Source organism: Symsagittifera roscoffensis, chromosome 9 (genome assembly GCF_963678635.1).
Source record: "Symsagittifera roscoffensis chromosome 9, txSymRosc1.1, whole genome shotgun sequence".
NCBI classification, from domain to species: domain Eukaryota; kingdom Metazoa; phylum Xenacoelomorpha; order Acoela; family Convolutidae; genus Symsagittifera; species Symsagittifera roscoffensis.
Window position 1 is genome coordinate 54,749,576 of NC_087070.1, and position 23,389 is coordinate 54,772,964.

Sequence of the window (23,389 nt, forward strand, 5' to 3'; positions counted from 1 at the left end):
CCGAATTGCTGTCTTTCTCGGTCGCTGATTTATGCAGTGATGAAACAAAACTTGACACATTTTGCGCAATATTTCTCAGATAGATGTTCCAGCTGCTTAGCAATGTTTTACCACAAGATTTTGGGCATTTCAGCGCAACTGCACAAACAGTAGTCGCCGATACTTTTAATTCATCGCAACTTGAGGATATATTATGTAGGACACTATTTATTTAATCAAATTAATGCTGAAATTTTATGTGATAAAAATTTTTTACGTATTCGACAACAACTATAATCATAATTTGACTTACACTTGTAAACTTGAAAATATTTTTCAAATGGCTAATAAAGTGTTTTTAGCAAGAAGTTTTGAGCTTTTTCGAATATCTAGGAAGGGACCACACTTGTAAATTAGATTTTTGAATGGGATTCACTGAAAATGGCGGAACCATGCCTCTAAACGAGTATACTTCTTTTTAGACGTATTATGGGTAGCGAAAAATCCTTGAGTGAGCCGCGTCTATTAACCGATGAAGAAAATAGAAAACTCGAGCATCAAAAGATTACTTTGTCAGAGCTAAAAATATCTTTACTACAGAAAGAAGCGGCAAAGAATTGGGACAAATTTTACAAAAATAATACAACCAAATTTTTCAAAGACAGACACTGGCTGCTTAGAGAATTTCAGCCCCTGCAAATATTATTAGCATCGAGCGAGCATACAATTTATTTCTTAGAAGTTGGATGTGGAGTTGGGAACGCTTTTTTTCCTCTTATGGAAGCAGCCGGGAGTTCAGTTTTTGGGTTAGCTTGTGATTTTTCATCACGAGCGGTAGATTTCGTTCGCCAAAATGAACAATTCAATACAAATCGAATGTTTGCTTTCACGTGTGATATTGTTCAAGAAAGTATCATCGATAAACTAAGGGTGATTACTTCCGGGATAGACATAATGACAGTATTATTTGTGCTATCAGCACTTGACCCCAATGAGATGCAAAGAGCGCTCAAAAATTTAGCGGATGTTATGAAGTGTGGTGGAAAAGTTTGTGTGCGAGATTACGCCGTCAACGATTACGCAATGATCAGATTTGGAACACGTAACCATAAAATATCAGATCGTTTTTATGTCCGGCAAGATAATACAAAAGCATATTTTTTCTTCATGGAAGAGTTAGAAGCACTGTTTAGGGATGCAGGTTTCAAAACAGAAAGCTTATGCTACAAAGAAGCAAAAACTGAAAATCGCGAGAAACAACTCAGCGTCGACCGATATTTTGTTCAAGCAGTATTCGAAAAACTGTGAATTGGTTTTCACTGTACTTCCAAGTACTTTTTTGGATGCAAATGAGAGGTATTTTCGTGGATATTGGAAGATGGTCCTTCAATCAGTAGTCAATAATGGTCGTAGCTTTGTCTTATTTACGGAAGTTGTAGATCGGTGTCCTGTTTTTAACTCCATTTTTTATCAGAAACAGCTAAAGTAACGTCAAGCTTTGCTTTCAATTATATTTTAGAACGACGAGTATTAGTAGAAGTTGGAGTATAGACTTCAAGGTAACACCAAGAACAAAATTTTAAAAAGATGTTGCTTAAAGGTTGTGTTATGTCGCCTAAAAAATCCACAAGAGGGCGTCGATCTAATAATGTTTCCAATAGCACACCCGCTCAATCTGCTGGCGACAATGAATCATCATCATCAGCTACCGAAGTTAAAAATGACTCATCGAAGAATGAGGAGAACATATCACCTTCAACAGTGAGTGGAGACCAGAATAGAGCAATTTGTAATGATAAAGAGAATATCGAAGGCGCTACTAATGAGGGTGCTCAGGAGAAAGGAAAAAAGCACGATGCAAGGGGAGTTGCAGATTTAGAGAGAGTGACCGATTACGTTGAAGAGAAAGAGTTTGGAGCGGGATCACAAAGTGCATCAGGTATATCTATCTATCTATCAATACATTATTTAATTGGCGTTTCACTTAAGACATGTTTAAGAAGTCCGCTTGTTGACGTATTTAAGCTTTTTGAACGTATTATTATTTTTTGCATGTTTAAGCTATATCGTATATTGTAATGCATAAGAAATTTCACATGGCACATTTTTAAGAAGTTGCTATGTTGGTCTGTTAAATTGACGTTTTAAAATCTGTTGTAGGGCGAATGCTTTAACTCTACATTTTTTCAATACTCGCAACGTAAAACTATCAAATTTTTGTTTCACAATTGATTTAACTAATTTTTTTTCTCAACCTTATAGTGGGGTGCTTTCGGGGTATACCCAGGGCTAGCATATCTGGCGTCCAAGTATGACTGCTGGAATCCTTTTGATTTTCAAGATATCGCGTTTCTTATGATTTTTTAATAAACAAAAAAGATAGACATAAAATAAAGTAACTGAACTTAAATTTCTCAACCCTATACTGGCGGGCTGTCAGAGTGAATCAGGGTTTGTGAATCTGGCGTCAAAGGATGACTAGTCAAACCCTTATGGTTTTCGAGATATGGCGTTTTTTTATGATTTTTTCATTTTTTTCAAAAAAAGTTTTGATAAAAATAAAGTTACCGAAATGGAATTTTTCAACCCTATAGTGGCGTGCTGTCAGGGTACACTCAGAGGGTAACCAATCTGGCGTTCAAGTATTACTGCTCAAATCTTTTTAATTTTCGAGAAATGGCTTCTTTATGATGTTTTCATTTTTTCAAAAAAAAAACTTGGATGTGAAATTAAGTAAAGGAACTTGAATTTTTTAACCCTATTGAGGCGGGCTATCAGCTTGAATTTCTCACATCTTTTGTGGCGTGCTGTCAGGGTACACTCAGGGGTTGCGATTCTGGCATTCAAGTATGACGGCTCAAAACTTTCTCATGTTCGATATATGGCGTTTTTTTTATTTTATTTATAATTTAAAAGAAAAGTTGGATGTAAAAAAACTAAGCGAACTTTAAGTTCTGAACTCTAAGGCGCAGTCCTGTCAGTTACGCGAGGGCGTTCCAAATCTTCCCTCTAAATCTGACTGATCAAATTTTAATTTTGTTTCTCGAGATTTGGCGATTTTTACGTTTTTTTTTCAAAAAAAGTTTTGATAAAAATAAAGTTACCGAAATGGAATTTTTCAACCCTATAGTGGCGTGCTGTCAGGCTACACTCAGGGGGTTACCAATCTGGCGTTCAAGTATTACTGCTCAAATCCTTTTAATTTTCGAGATAAGGCTTTTTTATGTTTCGTTTTTTTTTCAAAAAAACTTAGATGTGAAATTAAGTAAAGGAACTTGAATTTTTAACCCTATTGTGGCGTGCTATCAGCTTGAAATCAGGGGTTACCAATATGGCGTCAAATTATGAATGCTCAAATTTTTTTGGGTTTATAGATATGGCGTTTTTTCTGAATTTTTAATTTTTTTTTCATAAATAAAAACAGATATAATATACATAGACCGAACTTCTCAACCCTATAGTGGCGTGTTGTCAGATTGAACTCTGGGGTTGTGAATATGGCGTCAGAGGATGTTTGCTCAAATTCTTTTGGTTTTCGAGAAATGGCGATTTTTACGTTTTTTTTTTTCAAAAAAAGTTTTGATAAAAATAAAGTTACCGAAATGGAATTTTTCAACCCTATAGTGGCGTGCTGTCAGGGTACACTCAGAGGGTAACCAATCTGGCGTTCAAGTATTACTGCTCAAATCTTTTTAATTTTCGAGAAATGGCTTCTTTATGATGTTTTCATGTTTTCAAAAAAAAAACTTGGATGTGAAATTAAGTAAAGGAACTTGAATTTTTTAACCCTATTGTGGCGGGCTATCAGCTTGAATTTCTCACATCTTTTGTGGCGTGCAGTCAGGGTACACTCAGGGGTTGCGATTCTGGCATTCAAGTATGACGGCTCAAAACTTTCTCATGTTCGATATATGGCGTTTTTTTTATTTTATTTATAATTTAAAAGAAAAGTTGGATGTAAAAAAACTAAGCGAACTTTAAGTTCTGAACTCTAAGGCGCAGTCCTGTCAGTTACGCGAGGGCGTTCCAAATCTTCCCTCTAAATCTGACTGATCAAATTTTAATTTTGTTTCGCGAGATTTGGCAATTTTTACGTTTTTTTTTCAAAAAAAGTTTTGATAAAAATAAAGTTACCGAAATGGAATTTTTCAACCCTATAGTGGCGTGCTGTCAGGCTACACTCAGGGGGTTACCAATCTGGCGTTCAAGTATTACTGCTCAAATCCTTTTAATTTTCGAGATAAGGCTTTTTTATGTTTCGTTTTTTTTTCAAAAAAACTTAGATGTGAAATTAAGTAAAGGAACTTGAATTTTTAACCCTATTGTGGCGTGCTATCAGCTTGAAATCAGGGGTTACCAATATGGCGTCAAATTATGAATGCTCAAATTTTTTTGGGTTTATAGATATGGCGTTTTTTCTGAATTTTTAATTTTTTTTTCATAAATAAAAACAGATATAATATACATAGACCGAACTTCTCAACCCTATAGTGGCGTGTTGTCAGATTGAACTCTGGGGTTGTGAATATGGCGTCAGAGGATGTTTGCTCAAATTCTTTTGGTTTTCGAGAAATGGCGATTTTTACGTTTTTTTTTCAAAAAAAGTTTCGATAAAAATAAAGTTACCGAAATGGAATTTTTCAACCCTATAGTGGCGTGCTGTCAAGGTACACTCAGAGGGTTACCAATCTGGCGTTCAAGTATTACTGCTCAAATCCTTTTAATTTTCGAGATATGGCTTTTTTATGATGTTTTCAATTTTTTCAAAAAAATAAACTTGGATGTGAAATTAAAAAGGAACTTGAATTTTTTTAACCCTATTGTGGCGTTCTATCAGCTTGAAATCAGGGGTTACGAATATGGCGTCAAAGTATGAATGCTCAAATTTTTTGGGTTTATAGATATGGCATTTTTTCTGAATTTTAAATTTTTTTTCATAAAAAAAACATATATAAAATACATAAACCGAACTTCTCAACCCTATAGTGGCGTGTTGTCAGATTGAACTGTGGGGTTGTGAATATGGCGTCAGAGGATATTTGCTCAAATTCTTTTGGTTCTCGAGAAATGGCGTTTTTTATGATTTTTTCATTTTTTTAAAAAAATTAGATATAAAATTAAGTAACCGAGTTTGAATTTCTCACATCTTTTGTGGCGTGCTGTCAGGTTACACTCAGGGGTTGCGATTCTGGCATTCAAGTATGACGGCTCAAAACTTTCTGTTGTTCGATATATGGCGTTTTTTTTATTTTATTTATAATTTAAAAGAAAAGTTGGATGTAAAAAAACTAAGCGAACTTTAAGTTCTGAACTCTAAGGCGCAGTCCTGTCAGATACGCGTTGGCGTTCCAAATCTTCCCTCTAAATCTGACTGATCAAATTTTAATTTTGTTTCTCGAGATTTGGCGATTTTTACGTTTTTTTTTCAAAAAAAGTTTTGATAAAAATAAAGTTACCGAAATGGAATTTTTCAACCCTATAGTGGCGTGCTGTCAGGGTACACTCAGGGGGTTACCAATCTGGCGTTCAAGGATTACTGCTCAAATCGTTTTAATTTTCGAGATAAGGCTTTTTTATGTTTCGTTTTTTTTTCAAAAAAACTTAGTTGTGAAATTAAGTAAAGGAACTTGAATTTTTAACCCTAATGTGGCGTGCTATCAGCTTGAAATCAGGGGTTACCAATATGGCGTCAAATTATGAATGCTCAAATTTTTTTGGGTTTATAGATATGGCGTTTTTTCTGAATTTTTATTTCATAAAAAAAACAGATATAAAACACATAAATCGAACTTCTCAACCCTATAGTGGCGTGTTGTCAGATTGAACTCTGGGGTTGTGAATATGGCGTCAGAGGATGTTTGCTCAAATTCTTTTGGTTTTCGAGAAATGGCGTTTTTTTAAGATTTTTTAAATTTTTTTCTCAAAAAAATTAGATATAAAATTAAGTAACCGAATTTGAATTTCTCACATCTATTGTGGTGTGCTGTCAGGGTACACTCAGGGGTTGCGATTCTGGCATTCAAGTATGACGGCTCAAAACCTTCTGTTGTTCGATATATGGCGTTTTTGTTTATTTTAATTTAAAAGAAAAGTTAGATGTAAAAAAACTAAGCGAACTTTAAGTTCTGAACTCTAAGGCGGAGTCCTGTCAGTTACGCGTTGGCGTTCCAAATCTTCCCTCTAAATCTGAATGATCAAATTTTAATTTTTTTCTCGAGATTTGGCGATTTTTACTTTTTTTCAATTTTTCAAAAGAACGTAGATATAACAAAAACGAACTTGAAATTCTCAAACCAGGTATCACTGCTCATATCGTTTTGGTTTTCGAGATATGGCGTTCTTTATTTTTATTTTTTTTTTTCAAAAAATAGTTAGTTGTCAAAAAGTAACCAAAATTGAATTTCTCAACCCTATAGTTGTGTACTTTCAGTTTACTCTCAGGAGTTCAAAATCTGCCATCCAAGTATCACTGTTCGAATCTTTTTTGGTCTTTATGACTCCTGTTTTTGTATGATTTCCTTTTTTGTTTAAAACAAAATTACAAAACAGTATAAAACAGCATAAAACAAAACAGTAACAAAATTAATGAAACTTGAATTTCTCAACCCTATGTTGGTGTGCTGTCGGGGTACACCCAGGGATTGCAATTTTTCTCTCCAAATGTGACTGCTCAATACCTATTGATTTTCGAGATGTGGACTTTTTCTATGATTTTTCCATTTTTGTTCCAAAAAACTTGAATTAGAAAAAAGCTAAAAGATCTTGAAATTTTCCACCCTCTAATGGTGGGGTTCTTTCAGGTTACATTCAGGGTTAATCTCAGGATACTGTCTGGGCCTCTATCTACTACTATCTGGGTACAAATCAGGTGGTACTGTCAAAGCCTCTACTTTTTACTGCTCAAATCTTTCGTGTTTCCTAAATATGGCGTTTCTCATGATTTTTTAAAACTTTCTCAAAAACAACTTAGATTTAAAAACCAGTAATTTAACTTGAAGTTCTTAACCCTATGGTGGGATGCTGCCAGGGAACAATATAGGGAAGCAAATCTGCCTTCTAATTGTATATGCTCAAATCATTTTGGTTTTCGAGATAAGGCGTTTTTTATGAAAGAGAAACTTCCTGATAGATGAGCCCAGTTTATCTTCACGGTTGTATCAAATCAGGGTCACTTAAGTTTTACTGTTTCAGAACATTTTTTTGGAAGCAGCTGTTCACGTTTAACAATATATTTGAAGCTCTGTAGGTGCGAGTCATGCGCTAGTTTTAGTAGTAAAAACTCTCTTATATCAATGCTTAATTCATTTGCGAAACTAAAAGGCTTTCTTGTGGAACCTTGGTCTAGCGGTAAAGAACATGGACCTCTGGACTAGACCTTGTTTTTTATTCAAAAATATTTTTGCACGGACTATCTTTTTTCTTGTATCGGATTGTCGTTTGTCTACTTATTTTTTGTTTTAGTTCCCAAAGCAATGTTTTTTCTCTGATATGATTAATTGTAACTATAAATATATAAATATAAATATATAAGTATATTGTAAATATATTCTCTTTTTTATAATTTAACCAAATTTGTTTATGAAGAATTTCTCTTTTATTTATGCGGTTAGAAGCGTTATCAAAGCGGAAAGTTGACTTTTTTGGAATAAGAACTTGACTTCAAAATTTTTTCGAATCTGTGGTGCTGCTGATATCCTGAAAGTTAAATGTGACAACTGGCTGTCAACTCTAAGTACTACCGTTAAATGCTTCTTCTAAAGTTCTAACCATTGTATGTATAACTATTACCCTTGCTATAAGCTTCTATATTTATCTTAATATTTGTTATTGTTATCTATCTATCTATACATTTATTTATTTTTTGTTTCACTTGAGAATTGTCTAAGGAGTCCCTATGGTGACGTATTTAGGAAGTTTCTATGTTGACATAATGAACCTTTTTTAATGCATTATTTTTTGCATGTATACCGAAAGATTTTTTTGCACGTTTAAGCAAATCGTATTTTGTAATGTCTAAGAAATTTCACTTGGCAAATGTTGAAGATCTCGCTATGTTGGCCTGTTTAATAGCCAAATCATTGCAAGGGTGAAAAGGTTTACTCAAGTTGACGTTCTAAAATCTTTTGTAGGGCGAATGCTTTATTTCTACTTTTTTCCAATCTTCGCAACGTAAAACTATTAAAATTTTGTTTCACAATTTTTTTAAGTTATTTTTTTCTCAACCCTATAGCGAGGTATTTTCAGGGTACACCCAGTAGTTGCTTATCTGGAGTTCAAGTATGACTGCTCAATTCCTTTTGTTTTTCGAGATATGGCGTTGTGTATGATTTTTAAAAATTTTTCTCAAAGGAATTAAGATATAAAGCAAGTAACCAAACTTGAAATTCTCAATTTTATAGTGGTGGTGCTGTAAGGGAACTCTCAGGGTTTGCAAGTGTGACTTCTATTTGAACTTCTCATTTTAAATTTCCGAGATGCAAGTTTTTCAGTTATTTTTTAAAGTTTCCAGTAAACTAGATTTTATCATTGTATCTCAGAACTCTGAGTATAATAACTCCTTTTTGTCGATCTCAATTTTTGCACCATGTTTATGAAAGAAGCATGTGTATCCTGTCGATTTTTGAGATTAATTTTTTTTTAATTCTGATAAAAATTAGTAGTTTTTTTAGTTATGACCATTTGGTTGAAAAATAACCTAAAAGATGACTAAAAATTTTTTTTTAATTAATGAAATGGAAAACCCTGATAGATGGCCCTGATTTAAATTACCGGTCGCATTAACTGTTGTTGTTTTGTGAATTATTTGGGAAGGTATTTTCACGTCAACAATTTTTTTGCAGCACCGTTGGTGCAATTCTTGCGCTAGTCTATCCATCTATGCTATAATTGCCCGTGTGACCCGTATCTCACCAGGTCTTAGCTTTGTTATTTTTGCATGTTTAACAAAAGAATTTCGAAAGTTTAAGCTGTATCGTATATTGCAATGATTGGGAAGTTTTTCCATTTCATGAATGCCCGGCCAATTGAAAGGCCTGAATGAAAGGTTGCAGCTATGATGCAGCGTTTATTTCGCCAAGTTTGAAATTAGCAGCCATACGGTCAGAATTATCCAGGGATTGCGGAATTGGTATCCGGTTATTAAAACCCAACACTTTATTGGTTAAGAATCTATTAATGTTTTTTTTGGTGGTTTGAATTTTTTTTCAATTCAGTTCATTTCCTTTATTAAAATGGAGGCAAACTCCTCAATTGAACAGGGAAAAGCGAAATGTAAAGTTGGCGAAAAACATTCGATCCAGTAGATTTTGTTGATCCAGTTTTCTCGAAATGGGTTAATCGATACATTATGTAATTGTGGCGTTTCAATTGACACATTTTTAAACACTCCCTATAATGACTTGTTTAAGAAAATCTCAGTATTTTGCAACATTTAAAATGATTTACTAATTTCATATTTAGCAAGGCCATCCATTACTAACTATATGTCTGTTGAAGGGTGAATGTTTTAACTGGATAGTTTTCCCCCTTATTTCGCAATGCAAGTTTTTAGTCAGGGTACACTGAGGGGTTGCGATTCTGGCATTCAAGTATGACGGCTCAAAACCTTCTGTTGTTCGATATATGGCGTTTTTTTATTTTTAATTTAAAAGAAAAGTTAGATGTAAAAAAACTAAGCGAACTTTAAGTTCTGAAATCTAAGGCGGAGTCCTGTCAGTTACTCATTGGCGTTCCAAATCTTCCCTCTAAAACTGACTGATCAAACTTTAATTTTGTTTCTCGAGATTTGGCGATTTTTACGTTTTTTTCAATTTTTCAAAAGAACGTAGATATAACAAAAACGAACTTGAAATTCTCAAACCTCTAGTCTTAATGCTTTCAGGGTACACCCAGGAGTTGCAAATCTGGCCTCCAGGTATCAGTGCTCATATCGTTTTGGTTTTCGAGATATGGCGTTTTTTATTATTATTTTTTTTTTTCAAAAAAAGTGAGTTGTAAAAAAGTAACCGAACTTGAATTTCTCAACCCTATTGTTGTGTACTTTCAGGTTACTCTCAGGAGTTCAAAATCTGCCTTCCAAGTATCACTGTTCAAATCTTTTTTGGTCTTTATGACTCCTGTTTTTGTATGATTTCTTTTTTTGTTTAAAACAAAATTACAAAACAGTATAAAACAGCATAAAACAAAACAGTAACAAAATAATGAAACTTGAATTTCTCAACCCTATGTTGGTGTGCTATCGTGGTACACCCAGGGATTGCAATTCTTCTCTCCAAATAGGACTGCTCAATACCTATTGATTTTCGAGATGTGGACTTTTTCTATGATTTTTCCATTTTTGTTCCAAAAAACTTGAATTAGAAAAAAGCTAACAGATCTTGAAATTTTCCACCCTCTTATGGTGGGGTTCTTTCAGGGTTAATCTCAGGGTACTGTCTGGGCCTCTATCTACTACTGTCTGGGTACAAATCAGGGGTACTGTCAAAGCCTCTATTTTTTTACTGCTCAAATCTTTCTTGTTTCCTAAATATGGCGTTTCTCATGACTTTTTCAAAACTTTCTCAAAAACAACTTAGATTTAAAAACCAGTAATTTTACTTGAAGTTCTTAATTCTATGGTGGAATGCTGCCGGGGAACAATATAGGGAAGCAAATATGCCCTCTAGTTGTATATGCTCAAATCATTTTGGTTTTCGAGATAAGGCGTTTTTTATGAAAAAGAAACCTCCTGATAGATGAGCCCAGTTTATCTTCACGGTTGTATCAAATCAGGGTCACTAAAGTTTTACTGTTTCAGAACATTTTTTTGGAAGCAGCTGTTCACGTTCAAAAATATATAAGTATATTGTAAATATATTCTCTATTTTATAATTTAACCAAATTTGTGAATGAAGAATTTCTCTTTTGTTCATGCGGTTAGAAGCGTTATCAAAGCGGAAAGTTAACTTTTTTGGGTTAAGAACTTGACTTTAAAATTTTTTCGAATCTGTGGTGCTGCTGATATCCTGAAAGTTAAATGTGACAACTGGCTGCCAATTCTAAGTACTACCGTTAAATGCTTCTTCTAAACTTCTAACCATTGTATGTATAACTATTACTCTTGCTATAAGCTTCTATATTTATCTTTATATTTATTATTGTTATCTATCTATCTATACACTTATTTAATTGGTGTTTCACTTGAGACATGTCTAAGGAGTACCTATGGTGACGTATTTAGGAATTTCCTATGATGACATAATTAACCTTTTTGAATGCATTATTTTTTGCATGTATACCGAAAGATTTTTTGCACGTTTAAGCAAATCCTATTTTGTGATGTCTAAGAAATTTCACTTGGCAATTGTTGAAGATGTCGCTATGTTGGCCTGTTTAATAGCCAAATCATTGCAAGGGTGAAAAGATTTACTCAAGTTGACGTTCTAAAATCTTTTGTAAGGCGAGTGCTTTATTTCTACTTTTTTCCAAACTTCGCAACGTGAAACTATTAAAATTTTGTTTCACAATTTTTTTAACTTATTTATTTTCTCAACCCTATAGCGAGGTGTTTTCAGGGTACACCCAGTAGTTGCTTATCTGGAGTTCAAGTATGACTGCTCAATTCCTTTTGTTTTTCGAGATATGGCGTTGTGTATGATTTTTAAAAAATTTTTAACTTTCTCAAAAAGAAATTTAGATGTAAAGCAAGTAACCAAACTTGAAATTCTCAATTTTATACTGGTGGTGCTGTAAGGGAACTCTCAGGGTTTGCAAGTGTGACTTCTATTTGAACTTCTCATTTTAAATTTCCGAGATGCAAGTTTTTCAGTTATTTTTTAAAGTTTCCAGTAAACTAGATTTTATCATTGTATCTCAGAACTCTGAGTATAATAACTCCTTTTTGTCGATCTCAACTTTTGCACCATGTTTATGAAAGAAGCATGTGTATCCTGTCGATTTTTGAGATTAAGTTTTTTTTTCAAATCTGATAAAAATCAGTAGTTTTTAAGTTATGACCATTTGGTTGAAAAATAACCTAAAAGATGACTAAACATTTTTTTCAATTAATGAAATGTAAAACCCTGATAGATGGCCCTGATTTAAATTACCGGTTGCATTAACTGTTGTTGTTTTGTGAATTATTTGGGAAGGTATTTTCACGTCAACAATTTTTTTGCAGCACCGTTGGTGCGATTCTTGCGCTAGTCTATCCATCTATGCTATATTTACACGTGTGACCCGTATCTCACCAGGTTTTAGCTTTGTTATTTTTGCATGTTTAACAAAAGAATTTCGCACGTTTAAGCTGTATCGTATATTGCAATGATTGGGAAGTTTTTCCATTTCATGAATGCCCGGCCAATTGAAAGGCCTGAATGAAAGGTTGCAGCTATGATGCAGTGTTTATTTCGCAAAGTTTGAAATTAGCAGCCATACGGTCAGAATTATCCAGGGATTGCGGAATTGGTATCCAGTTATTAAAACCCAACACTTTTTTTGGTTAAGAGTCTATTAATGTTTTTTTTGGCGGTTTGAATTTTTTTCAATTCAGTTCATTTCCTTTGAAACAGGGAAAAGCGAAAATGTAAAGTTGGCAAAAAACATTCGATCCAGTAGATTTTGTTGATCCAGTTTTCTCGAAATGGGTTAATCGATACATTATGTAATTGTGGCGTTTCAATTGACAAATGTTTAAACAGTCCCTATGTTGACTTGTTTAAGAAAATCCCAGTATTTTGCAACGTTTAAAATGATTTACTAATTTCATATTTTTTTAGCAAGGCCATCCATTACTAACTATATGTCTGTTGAAGGGTGAATGTTTTAACTGGATAGTTTTCCCCCTTATTTCGCAATGCAAGTTTTTAAAGCTGTGCGTTTTTGTGTTTATTTGACAAAATTAAAGTTTCAGCCCTCTTATGGTGTCCTATCAGGGTAACAATCAGAGGTTGCAAGTCGGACCTTCAAATTTAACTGCGAAAAGTTAGATGTAAAAAAACTAAGCGAACTTTAAGTTCTGAAATCTAAGGCGGAGTCCTGTCAGTTACTCATTGGCGTTCCAAATCTTCCCTCTAAAACTGACTGATCAAACTTTAATTTTGTTTCTCGAGATTTGGCGATTTTTACGTTTTTTTCAATTTTTCAAAAGAACGTAGATATAACAAAAACGAACTTGAAATTCTCAAACCTCTAGTCTTAATGCTTTCAGGGTACACCCAGGAGTTGCAAATCTGGCCTCCAGGTATCAGTGCTCATATCGTTTTGGTTTTCGAGATATGGCGTTTTTTATTATTATTTTTTTTTTCAAAAAAAGTGAGTTGTAAAAAAGTAACCGAACTTGAATTTCTCAACCCTATTGTTGTGTACTTTCAGGTTACTCTCAGGAGTTCAAAATCTGCCTTCCAAGTATCACTGTTCAAATCTTTTTTGGTCTTTATGACTCCTGTTTTTGTATGATTTCTTTTTTTGTTTAAAACAAAATTACAAAACAGTATAAAACAGCATAAAACAAAACAGTAACAAAATAATGAAACTTGAATTTCTCAACCCTATGTTGGTGTGCTATCGTGGTACACCCAGGGATTGCAATTCTTCTCTCCAAATGTGACTGCTCAATACCTATTGATTTTCGAGATGTGGACTTTTTCTATGATTTTTCCATTTTTGTTCCAAAAAACTTGAATTAGAAAAAAGCTAACAGATCTTGAAATTTTCCACCCTCTTATGATGGGGTTCTTTCAGGGTTAATCTCAGGGTACTGTCTGGGCCTCTATCTACTACTGTCTGGGTACAAATCAGGGGTACTGTCAAAGCCTCTATTTTTTTACTGCTCAAATCTTTCTTGTTTCCTAAATATGGCGTTTCTCATGACTTTTTCAAAACTTTCTCAAAAACAACTTAGATTTAAAAACCAGTAATTTTACTTGAAGTTCTTAATTCTATGGTGGAATGCTGCCGGGGAACAATATAGGGAAGCAAATATGCCCTCTAGTTGTATATGCTCAAATCATTTTGGTTTTCGAGATAAGGCGTTTTTTATGAAAAAGAAACCTCCTGATAGATGAGCCCAGTTTATCTTCACGGTTGTATCAAATCAGGGTCACTAAAGTTTTACTGTTTCAGATCATTTTTTTGGAAGCAGCTGTTCACGTTCAAAAATATATAAGTATATTGTAAATATATTCTCTATTTTATAATTTAACCAAATTTGTGAATGAAGAATTTCTCTTTTGTTCATGCGGTTAGAAGCGTTATCAAAGCGGAAAGTTAACTTTTTTGGGTTAAGAACTTGACTTTAAAATTTTTTCGAATCTGTGGTGCTGCTGATATCCTGAAAGTTAAATGTGACAACTGGCTGCCAATTCTAAGTACTACCGTTAAATGCTTCTTCTAAACTTCTAACCATTGTATGTATAACTATTACTCTTGCTATAAGCTTCTATATTTATCTTTATATTTATTATTGTTATCTATCTATCTATACACTTATTTAATTGGTGTTTCACTTGAGACATGTCTAAGGAGTACCTATGGTGACGTATTTAGGAATTTCCTATGATGACATAATTAACCTTTTTGAATGCATTATTTTTTGCATGTATACCGAAAGATTTTTTGCACGTTTAAGCAAATCCTATTTTGTGATGTCTAAGAAATTTCACTTGGCAATTGTTGAAGATGTCGCTATGTTGGCCTGTTTAATAGCCAAATCATTGCAAGGGTGAAAAGATTTACTCAAGTTGACGTTCTAAAATCTTTTGTAAGGCGAGTGCTTTATTTCTACTTTTTTCCAAACTTCGCAACGTGAAACTATTAAAATTTTGTTTCACAATTTTTTTAACTTATTTATTTTCTCAACCCTATAGCGAGGTGTTTTCAGGGTACACCCAGTAGTTGCTTATCTGGAGTTCAAGTATGACTGCTCAATTCCTTTTGTTTTTCGAGATATGGCGTTGTGTATGATTTTTAAAAAATTTTTAACTTTCTCAAAAAGAAATTTAGATGTAAAGCAAGTAACCAAACTTGAAATTCTCAATTTTATACTGGTGGTGCTGTAAGGGAACTCTCAGGGTTTGCAAGTGTGACTTCTATTTGAACTTCTCATTTTAAATTTCCGAGATGCAAGTTTTTCAGTTATTTTTTAAAGTTTCCAGTAAACTAGATTTTATCATTGTATCTCAGAACTCTGAGTATAATAACTCCTTTTTGTCGATCTCAACTTTTGCACCATGTTTATGAAAGAAGCATGTGTATCCTGTTGATTTTTGAGATTAAGTTTTTTTTTCAAATCTGTTAAAAATCAGTAGTTTTTAAGTTATGACCATTTGGTTGAAAAATAACCTAAAAGATGACTAAACATTTTTTTCAATTAATGAAATGTAAAACCCTGATAGATGGCCCTGATTTAAATTACCGGTTGCATTAACTGTTGTTGTTTTGTGAATTATTTGGGAAGGTATTTTCACGTCAACAATTTTTTTGCAGCACCGTTGGTGCGATTCTTGCGCTAGTCTATCCATCTATGCTATATTTACACGTGTGACCCGTATCTCACCAGGTTTTAGCTTTGTTATTTTTGCATGTTTAACAAAAGAATTTCGCACGTTTAAGCTGTATCGTATATTGCAATGATTGGGAAGTTTTTCCATTTCATGAATGCCCGGCCAATTGAAAGGCCTGAATGAAAGGTTGCAGCTATGATGCAGTGTTTATTTCGCAAAGTTTGAAATTAGCAGCCATACGGTCAGAATTATCCAGGGATTGCGGAATTGGTATCCAGTTATTAAAACCCAACACTTTTTTTGGTTAAGAGTCTATTAATGTTTTTTTTGGCGGTTTGAATTTTTTTCAATTCAGTTCATTTCCTTTGAAACAGGGAAAAGCGAAAATGTAAAGTTGGCAAAAAACATTCGATCCAGTAGATTTTGTTGATCCAGTTTTCTCGAAATGGGTTAATCGATACATTATGTAATTGTGGCGTTTCAATTGACAAATGTTTAAACAGTCCCTATGTTGACTTGTTTAAGAAAATCCCAGTATTTTGCAACGTTTAAAATGATTTACTAATTTCATATTTTTTTAGCAAGGCCATCCATTACTAACTATATGTCTGTTGAAGGGTGAATGTTTTAACTGGATAGTTTTCCCCCTTATTTCGCAATGCAAGTTTTTAAAGCTGTGCGTTTTTGTGTTTATTTGACAAAATTAAAGTTTCAGCCCTCTTATGGTGTCCTATCAGGGTAACAATCAGAGGTTGCAAGTCGGACCTTCAAATTTAACTGCTCAAATTAGTTTTGTTTTGAGATAAGGCGTTTTTTCGAGTTTTTTTTTATACAGAACTTAAGTTTCTAAGCGCGATTCCGGGTTATTCGCAGGTTACGCTAATGAGTTGCAGTTTGGCCTTTGAAATTTGACTGCTCAATTGCTTTTCGAGATATGGCGTTTTTCATGATTTTTTCAAAAAATCAGATATGGAAAAATATAACAAATTGAAATTCTCAAACTTATGGTGGGTTCCTTTTAGGATACGATGAACCTGCAATTCCGCCCTGCAAATATGACTGCTCAAACCCTTTTGGTTTTCGAGAATTGGAGTTTTTATGGTTTTTCTGTTTTTTTCTCAAAAAACGCAGATTTGAAAAAATCTAGCAGAACTTGGAACTCTCAACCGTATGGTGAGGTGATCTCAATGAACACTCAAAATGGAAAATTCTGCCTCAAAAATTACTGCTCAAACTTGTCTGATTTTATATCGTATATTGTAATGCATAAGAAATTTCACATGGCACATGTTTAAGAAGTTGCTATGTTGGTCTGTTAAATTTACGTTTTAAAATCTGTTGTAGGCGAATGCTTTAACTCTTCATTTTTTCAATACTCGCAACGTAAAACTATCAAGTTTTTTTTTTCACAATTGATTTAACTAGATATGTTTTTCTCAACCTTATAATGGGGTGCTTTCGGGGTATCCCCAGGGCTAGCCTATCTGGCGTCCAAGTATGACTGCTCGAATCCTTTTGATTTTCAAGATCGCGTTTCTTATGATTTTTTTATTAAACAAAAAAGATAGATATAAAATAAAGTAACTGAACTTAAGTTTCTCAACCCTATACTGGCGTGCTGTCAGAGTGAAGTCAGGGTTTGTGAATCTGGCGTCAAAGGATGACTGCTCAAACCCTTATGGTTTTCGAGATATGGCGTTTATTATGATTTTTTCATTTTTTTCAAAAAAAAGTTTTGATAAGAATAAAGTTACCGAAATGCATTTTATGATGTTTCATTTTTTTCAAAAAAACTTGGTGAAATTAAGTAAAAGAACTTGAATTTTTAGCTTTATTGTGGCGTGCTATCAGCTTGAAATCAGGGGTTACCACTATGGCGTCAAAGTATGAATGCTCAAATTTTTTTGGGTTTATAGATATGGCGTTTTTTCTGAAATTTTTTTCATAAAAAAACAGATATAAAATACATTGACCGAACTTCTCAACCCTATAGTGGCATGTTCTTAGATTGAACTCTGGGGTTGTGAATATGGCGTCAGAGGATGTTTGCTCAAGTTCTTTTGGTTTTCGAGAAATGGCGTTTTTTATGATTTTTTCGTTTTTTTCTCAAAAAAAAATGAGATATAAAATTAAGTAACCGAATTTGAGTTTCTCACATCAATTGTGGCGTGCTGTCAGGGTACGATCAGGGGTTGCGATTCTGGCATTCAAGTATGACGGCTCAAAACCTCCTGTTGTTCGATATATGGCGTTTTTTTTTATTTTTAATTTAAAAGAAAAGTTAGATGTAAAAAAACTAAGCGAACTTCAAGTTCTGAACTCTAAGGCGGAGTCCTGTCAGTTACGCGTTGGCGTTCCAAATCTTCCCTCTAAATCTGACTGATCAAATTTTAATTTTGTTTCTCGAGATTTGGCGATTTTTAAGTTTTTTCAATTTTTCAAAAGAACGTAGATATAACAAAAACGAACTTGAAATTCTCAAACCTCTAGTCTTGATGCTTTCAGAGTACACCCAGGAGTTGCAAATCTGGCCTCCAGGTATCACTGCTCATATCGTTTTGTTTTTCAAGATATGGCGTTGTTTATTATTTTTTTTTTTTTCAAAAAAAAGTGAGTTGTAAAAAAGTAACCGAACTTGGATTTCTCAACCCTATTGTTGTGTACTTTCAGGTTACTCTCAGGAGTTCAAAATCTGCCATCCAAGTATCACTGTTCAAATCTTTTTTTGGTCTTTATGACTCCTGTTTTTGAATGATTTCTTTAAAACGAAATTACAAAACAGTATAAAACAGCATAAAACAAAACAGTAACAAAATTAATGAAACTTGAATTTCTCAACCCTATGTTGGTGTGCTGTCGGGGTACACCCAGGGATTGCAATTTTTCTCTCCAAATGTCACTGCTCAATACCTTTTGATTTTTTAATGATTTTTCCATTTTTGTTCCAAAAAACTTGAATTAGAAAAAAGCTAACAGATCTTGAAATTTTCCACCCTCTAATGGTGTAGTTCTTTCAGGGTACATTCAGGGTTAATCTCAGGGTACTGTTTGGGCCTCTATCTACTACTTATCGGGGTACAAATCAGGGGTACTGTCAAAGCCTCTATTTTTTACTGCTCAAATCTTTCTTGTTTCCTAAATATGGCGTTTCTCATGACTTTTTTAAAACTTTCTCAAAAACAACTTAGATTTAAAAACCAGTAATTTAACTTGAAGTCCTTAACCCTATGGTGGGATGCTGCCAGGGAACAATATAGGGAAGCAAATCTGCCCTCTAATTGTATATGCTCAAATCATTTTGGTTTTCGAGATAAGGCGTTTTTTATGAAAAAGAAACCTCCTGATAGATGAGCCCAGTTTATCTTCACGGTTGTATCAAATCAGGGTCACTAAAGTTTTACTGTTTCAGAACATTTTTTTGGAAGCAGCTGTTCACGTTCAACAATATATTTGAAGCTCTGTAGGTGCGAGTCATGCGCTAGTTTTAGTAGTAAAAACTCTCTTATATCAATGCTTAATTCATTTGCGAAACTAAAAGGCTTTCTTGTGGAACCTTGGTCTAGTGGTAAAGAACATGGAGCTCTGGAATAGACCTTGTTTTTTTTAAAAATATTTTTGCACGGACTATCTTTTTTCTTGTATCGGAATGTCGTTTGTCTGCTTATTTTTTGTTTTAGTTCCCAAAGCAATGTTTTTTCTCTGATATGATTACTTGTAAATAGAAATATATAAATATAAATATATAAATACATTGTAAATACATTCTCTATTTTATAATTTAACCAAATTTGTTTTTGAAGAATTTCTCTTTTTTATGCGATTAGAAGCGTTATCAAAGCGGAACGTTGACTTTTTTTGGGTTAAGAACTTGACTTTAAAATTTTTTCGAATCTGTGGTGCTGCTGATATCCTGAAAATTAAATGTGACAACTGGCTGCCAATTCTAAGTACTACCGTTAAATGCTTCTTCTAGAGTTCTAACCATTGTATGTATAACTATTACCCTTGCTATAAGCTTCTATATTTATCTTTATATTTATTATTGTTATCTATCTATCTATACATTTATTTAATTGGCGTTTTTTTTAAGACACGTCTAGGGAGTCCCTATGGTGACGTATTTAGGAAGTTCCTATGTTGACATAATGAACCTTTTTGAATGCATTATTTTTTGCATGTATACCGAGAGATTTTTTTGCACGTTTAAGCAAATCGTATTTTGTAATGTCTAAGAAATTTCACTTGGCAAATGTTGAAGATGTCGCTATGTTGGCCTGTTTAATAGCCAAATCATTGCAAGGGTGAAAAGGTTTACTCAAGTTGACGTTCTAAAATCTTTTGTAGGGCGAATGCTTTATTTCTACTTTTTTCCAATCTTCGCAACGTAAAACTATTAAAATTTTGTTTCACAATTTTTTTAACTAATTTTTTTTCTCAACCCTATAGCGAGGTGTTTGCAGGGTACACCCAGTAGTTGCACATCTGCAGTTCAAGTATGACTGCTCAATTCCTTTTGTTTTTCGAGATATGGCGTTGTGTATGATTATTAAAAAATTTTCTCAAAAAGAAATTTAGATATAAAGCAAGTAACCAAACTTGAAATTCTCAATTTTATAGTGGTGGTGCTGTAAGGGAACTCTCAGGGTTTGCAAGTGTGACTTCTACTTGAACTTCTCATTTTAAATTTCCGAGATGCAAGTTTTTCAGTTATTTTTTCAAGTTTCCAGTAAACTAGATTTTATCATTGTATCTCAGAACTCTGAGTATAATAACTCCTTTTTGTCGATCTCAACTTTTGCACCATGTTTATGAAAGAATCATGTGTATCCTGTCGATTTTTGAGACCTGATAAAAATCAGTAGTTTTACAATTATGACCATTTGGTTGAAAAACAACCTAAAAGATGACTAAATTTTTTTTTCAATTAATGAAATGGAAACCCCTGATAGATGGCCCTGATTTAAATTACCGGTTGCATTAACTGTTATTGTTTTGTGAATTATTTGGGAAGGTATTTTCACGTCAACAATTTTTTTGCAGCACCGTTGGTGCAATTCTTGCGCTAGTCTATCCATCTATGCTATAATTGCCCGTGTGACCCGTATCTCACCAGGTCTTAGCTTTGTTATTTTTGCATGTTTAACAAAAGAATTTCGAAAGTTTAAGCTGTATCGTATATTGCAATGATTGGGAAGTTTTTCCATTTCATGAATGCCCGGCCAATTGAAAGGCCTGAATGAAAGGTTGCAGCTATGATGCAGTGTTTATTTCGCAAAGTTTGAAATTAGCAGCCATACGGTCAGAATTATCCAGGGATTGCGGAATTGGTATCCAGTTATTAAAACCCAACACTTTTTTTAGTTTAGAGTCGATTAATGTTTTTTTTAGGCGGTTTGATTTTTTTTTCCAATTCAGTTCATTTCCTTTGTTAAAATGGAGGCAAACTCCACAATTGAACATGGAAAAGCGAAAATGTAAAGTTGGCGAAAAACGTTCGATCTAGTAGATTTTGTTTACCCAGTTTTCTCGAAATGGATTAATCGATACATTATGTAATTGGCGTTTCAATTGACACATGTTTGAACAGTGCCTATGTTGACTTGTTTAATAAAATCCCAGTGTTTTGCAACATTAAAAATGATTTACTTATTTCAACATTTTTTAGCAAGGCCATCCATTACTAACTTTATGTCTGTTGAAGGGTGAATGTTTTAACTGGATAGTTTTCCCCTTATTTCGCAATGCAAGTTTTTAAAGCTGTGCGTTTCTGTGTTTGTTTGACAAAATTAAAGTTTCAGCCCTCTTATGGTGTGCTATCAGGGTAACAATCAGAGGTTGCAAGTCGGACCTTCAAATTTAACTGCTCAAATTCGTTTGGTTGAGATAAGGCGTTTTTTCGAGTTATTTTTAAATAAAACTTAGATTACAGAACATAAGTTTCTAAGCGCGATTCCGGATTTTTCGCAGGGTACGCTAATGAGTTGCAGTTTGGTCTTTGAAATTTGACTGCTCAATTGCTTTTCGAGATATGGCGTTTTTCATGATTTTTTCAAAAAATCAGATATGGAAAAATATAACTTGAAATTCTCAAACTTATGGTGGGTTCCTTTTAGGATACGATGAACCTGCAATTCCGCCCTGCAAATATGACTGCTCAAACCCTTTTGGTTTTCGAGAATTGGAGTTTTTATGGTTTTTCTGTTTTTTTTCTCAAAAAACGCAGATTTGAAAAAATCTAGCAGAACTTGGAACTCTCAACCGTATGGTGAGGTGATCTCAATGAACACTCAAAATGGAAAATTCTGCGTCAAAAATTACTGCTCAAACTTGTCTGATTTTATATCGTATATTGTAATGCATAGGAAATTTCACATGGCACATGTTTAAGAAGTTGCTATGTTGGTCTGTTAAATTTACGTTTTAAAATCTGTTGTAGGCGAATGCTTTAACTCTTCATTTTTTCAATACTCGCAACGTAAAACTATCAAGTTTTTGTTTCACAATTGATTCAACTAAATATGTTTTTCTCAACCTTATAATGGGGTGCTTTCGGGGTATACCCAGGGCTAGCCTATCTGGCGTCCAAGTATGACTGCTCGAATCCTTTTGATTTTCAAGATCGCGATTCTTATGATTTTTTTATTAAACAAAAAAGATAGATATAAAATAAAGTAACTGAACTTAAGTTTCTCAACCCTATACTGGCGTGCTGTCAGAGTGAAGTCAGGGTTTGTGAATCTGGCGTCAAAGGATGACTGCTCAAACCCTTATGGTTTTCGAGATATGGCGTTTATTATGATTTTTTCATTTTTTTCAAGTTACCGAAATGCATTTTATGATGTTTCATTTTTTTCAAAAAAACTTGGTGAAATTAAGTAAAAGAACTTGAATTTTTAGCCTTATTGTGGCGTGCTATCAGCTTGAAATCAGGGGTTACCACTATGGCGTCAAAGTATGAATGCTCAAATTTTTTTGGGTTTATAGATATGGCGTTTTTTCTGAATTTTTTTTCATAAAAAAAAACAGATATAAAATACATTGACCGAACTTCTCAACCCTATAGTGGCGTGTTCTTAGATTGAACTCTGGGGTTGTGAATATGGCGTCAGAGGATGTTTGCTCAAATTCTTTTGGCTTTCGAGAAATGGCGTTTTTTATGATTTTTTTCCGTTTTTTTCTCAAAAAAAATTAGATATAAAATTAAGTAACCGAATTTGAATTTCTCACATCAATTGTGGCGTGCTGTCAGGGTACGATCAGGGGTTGCGATTCTGGCATTCAAGTATGACGGCTCAAAACCTCCTGTTGTTCGATATATGGCGTTTTTTTTATTTTTAATTTAAAAGAAAAGTTAGATGAAAAAAAACTAAGCGAACTTCAAGTTCTGAACTCTAAGGCGGAGTCCTGTCAGTTACGCGTTGGCGTTCCAAATCTTCCCTCTAAATCTGACTGATCAAATTTTAATTTTGTTTCTCGAGATTTGGCGATTTTTACGTTTTTTCAATTTTTCAAAAGAACGTAGATATAACAAAAACGAACTTGAAATTCTCAAACCTCTAGTCTTGATGCTTTCAGAGTACACCCAGGAGTTGCAAATCTGGCCTCCAGGTATCACTGCTCATATCGTTTTGTTTTTCGAGATATGGCGTTCTTTATTTTTATTTATTTTTTTTTTCAAAAAAAAGTGAGTTGTAAAAAAGTAACCGAACATGGATTTCTCAACCCTATTGTTGTGTACTTTCAGGTTACTCTCAGGAGTTCAAAATCTGCCATCCAAGTATCACTGTTCAAATCTTTTTTTGGTCTTTATGACTCCTGGTTTTGAATGATTTCTTTTTTGTTTAAAACGAAATTACAAAACAGTATAAAACAGCATAAAACAAAACAGTAACAAAATTAATGAAACTTGAATTTCTCAACCCTATGTTGGT

The 23,389-nt window shown here is 33.6% G+C and overlaps 3 protein-coding genes across 4 annotated transcripts in view; 2 read left to right on the plus strand and 1 right to left on the minus strand.

The window, feature by feature from the left end:
- The window catches only part of LOC134854300 (huntingtin-interacting protein K-like), a 318,593-nt gene that overhangs the window by 290,612 nt on the left and 4,592 nt on the right, over positions 1-23,389 (plus strand). For both annotated transcript variants that reach the window (XM_063870499.1, XM_063870500.1), the window contains exon 2: positions 1,578-1,918. In XM_063870499.1, the coding sequence (XP_063726569.1) occupies positions 1,588-1,918 (331 nt within the window). In that variant the 5' untranslated portion in view covers positions 1,578-1,587. The remainder of the gene's footprint in view (positions 1-1,577; positions 1,919-23,389) is intronic.
- LOC134854890 (endoplasmic reticulum junction formation protein lunapark-B-like) overlaps positions 1-23,389 on the minus strand; it is a 220,391-nt gene that overhangs the window by 80,237 nt on the left and 116,765 nt on the right. The window lies entirely within an intron of this gene.
- Positions 465-1,562, plus strand: LOC134854299 (tRNA N(3)-methylcytidine methyltransferase METTL6-like). Its single transcript, XM_063870498.1, has one exon. It carries the CDS (start codon positions 469-471, stop codon positions 1,285-1,287), a length of 819 nt encoding a protein of 272 aa, XP_063726568.1. The 5' UTR covers positions 465-468; the 3' UTR covers positions 1,288-1,562.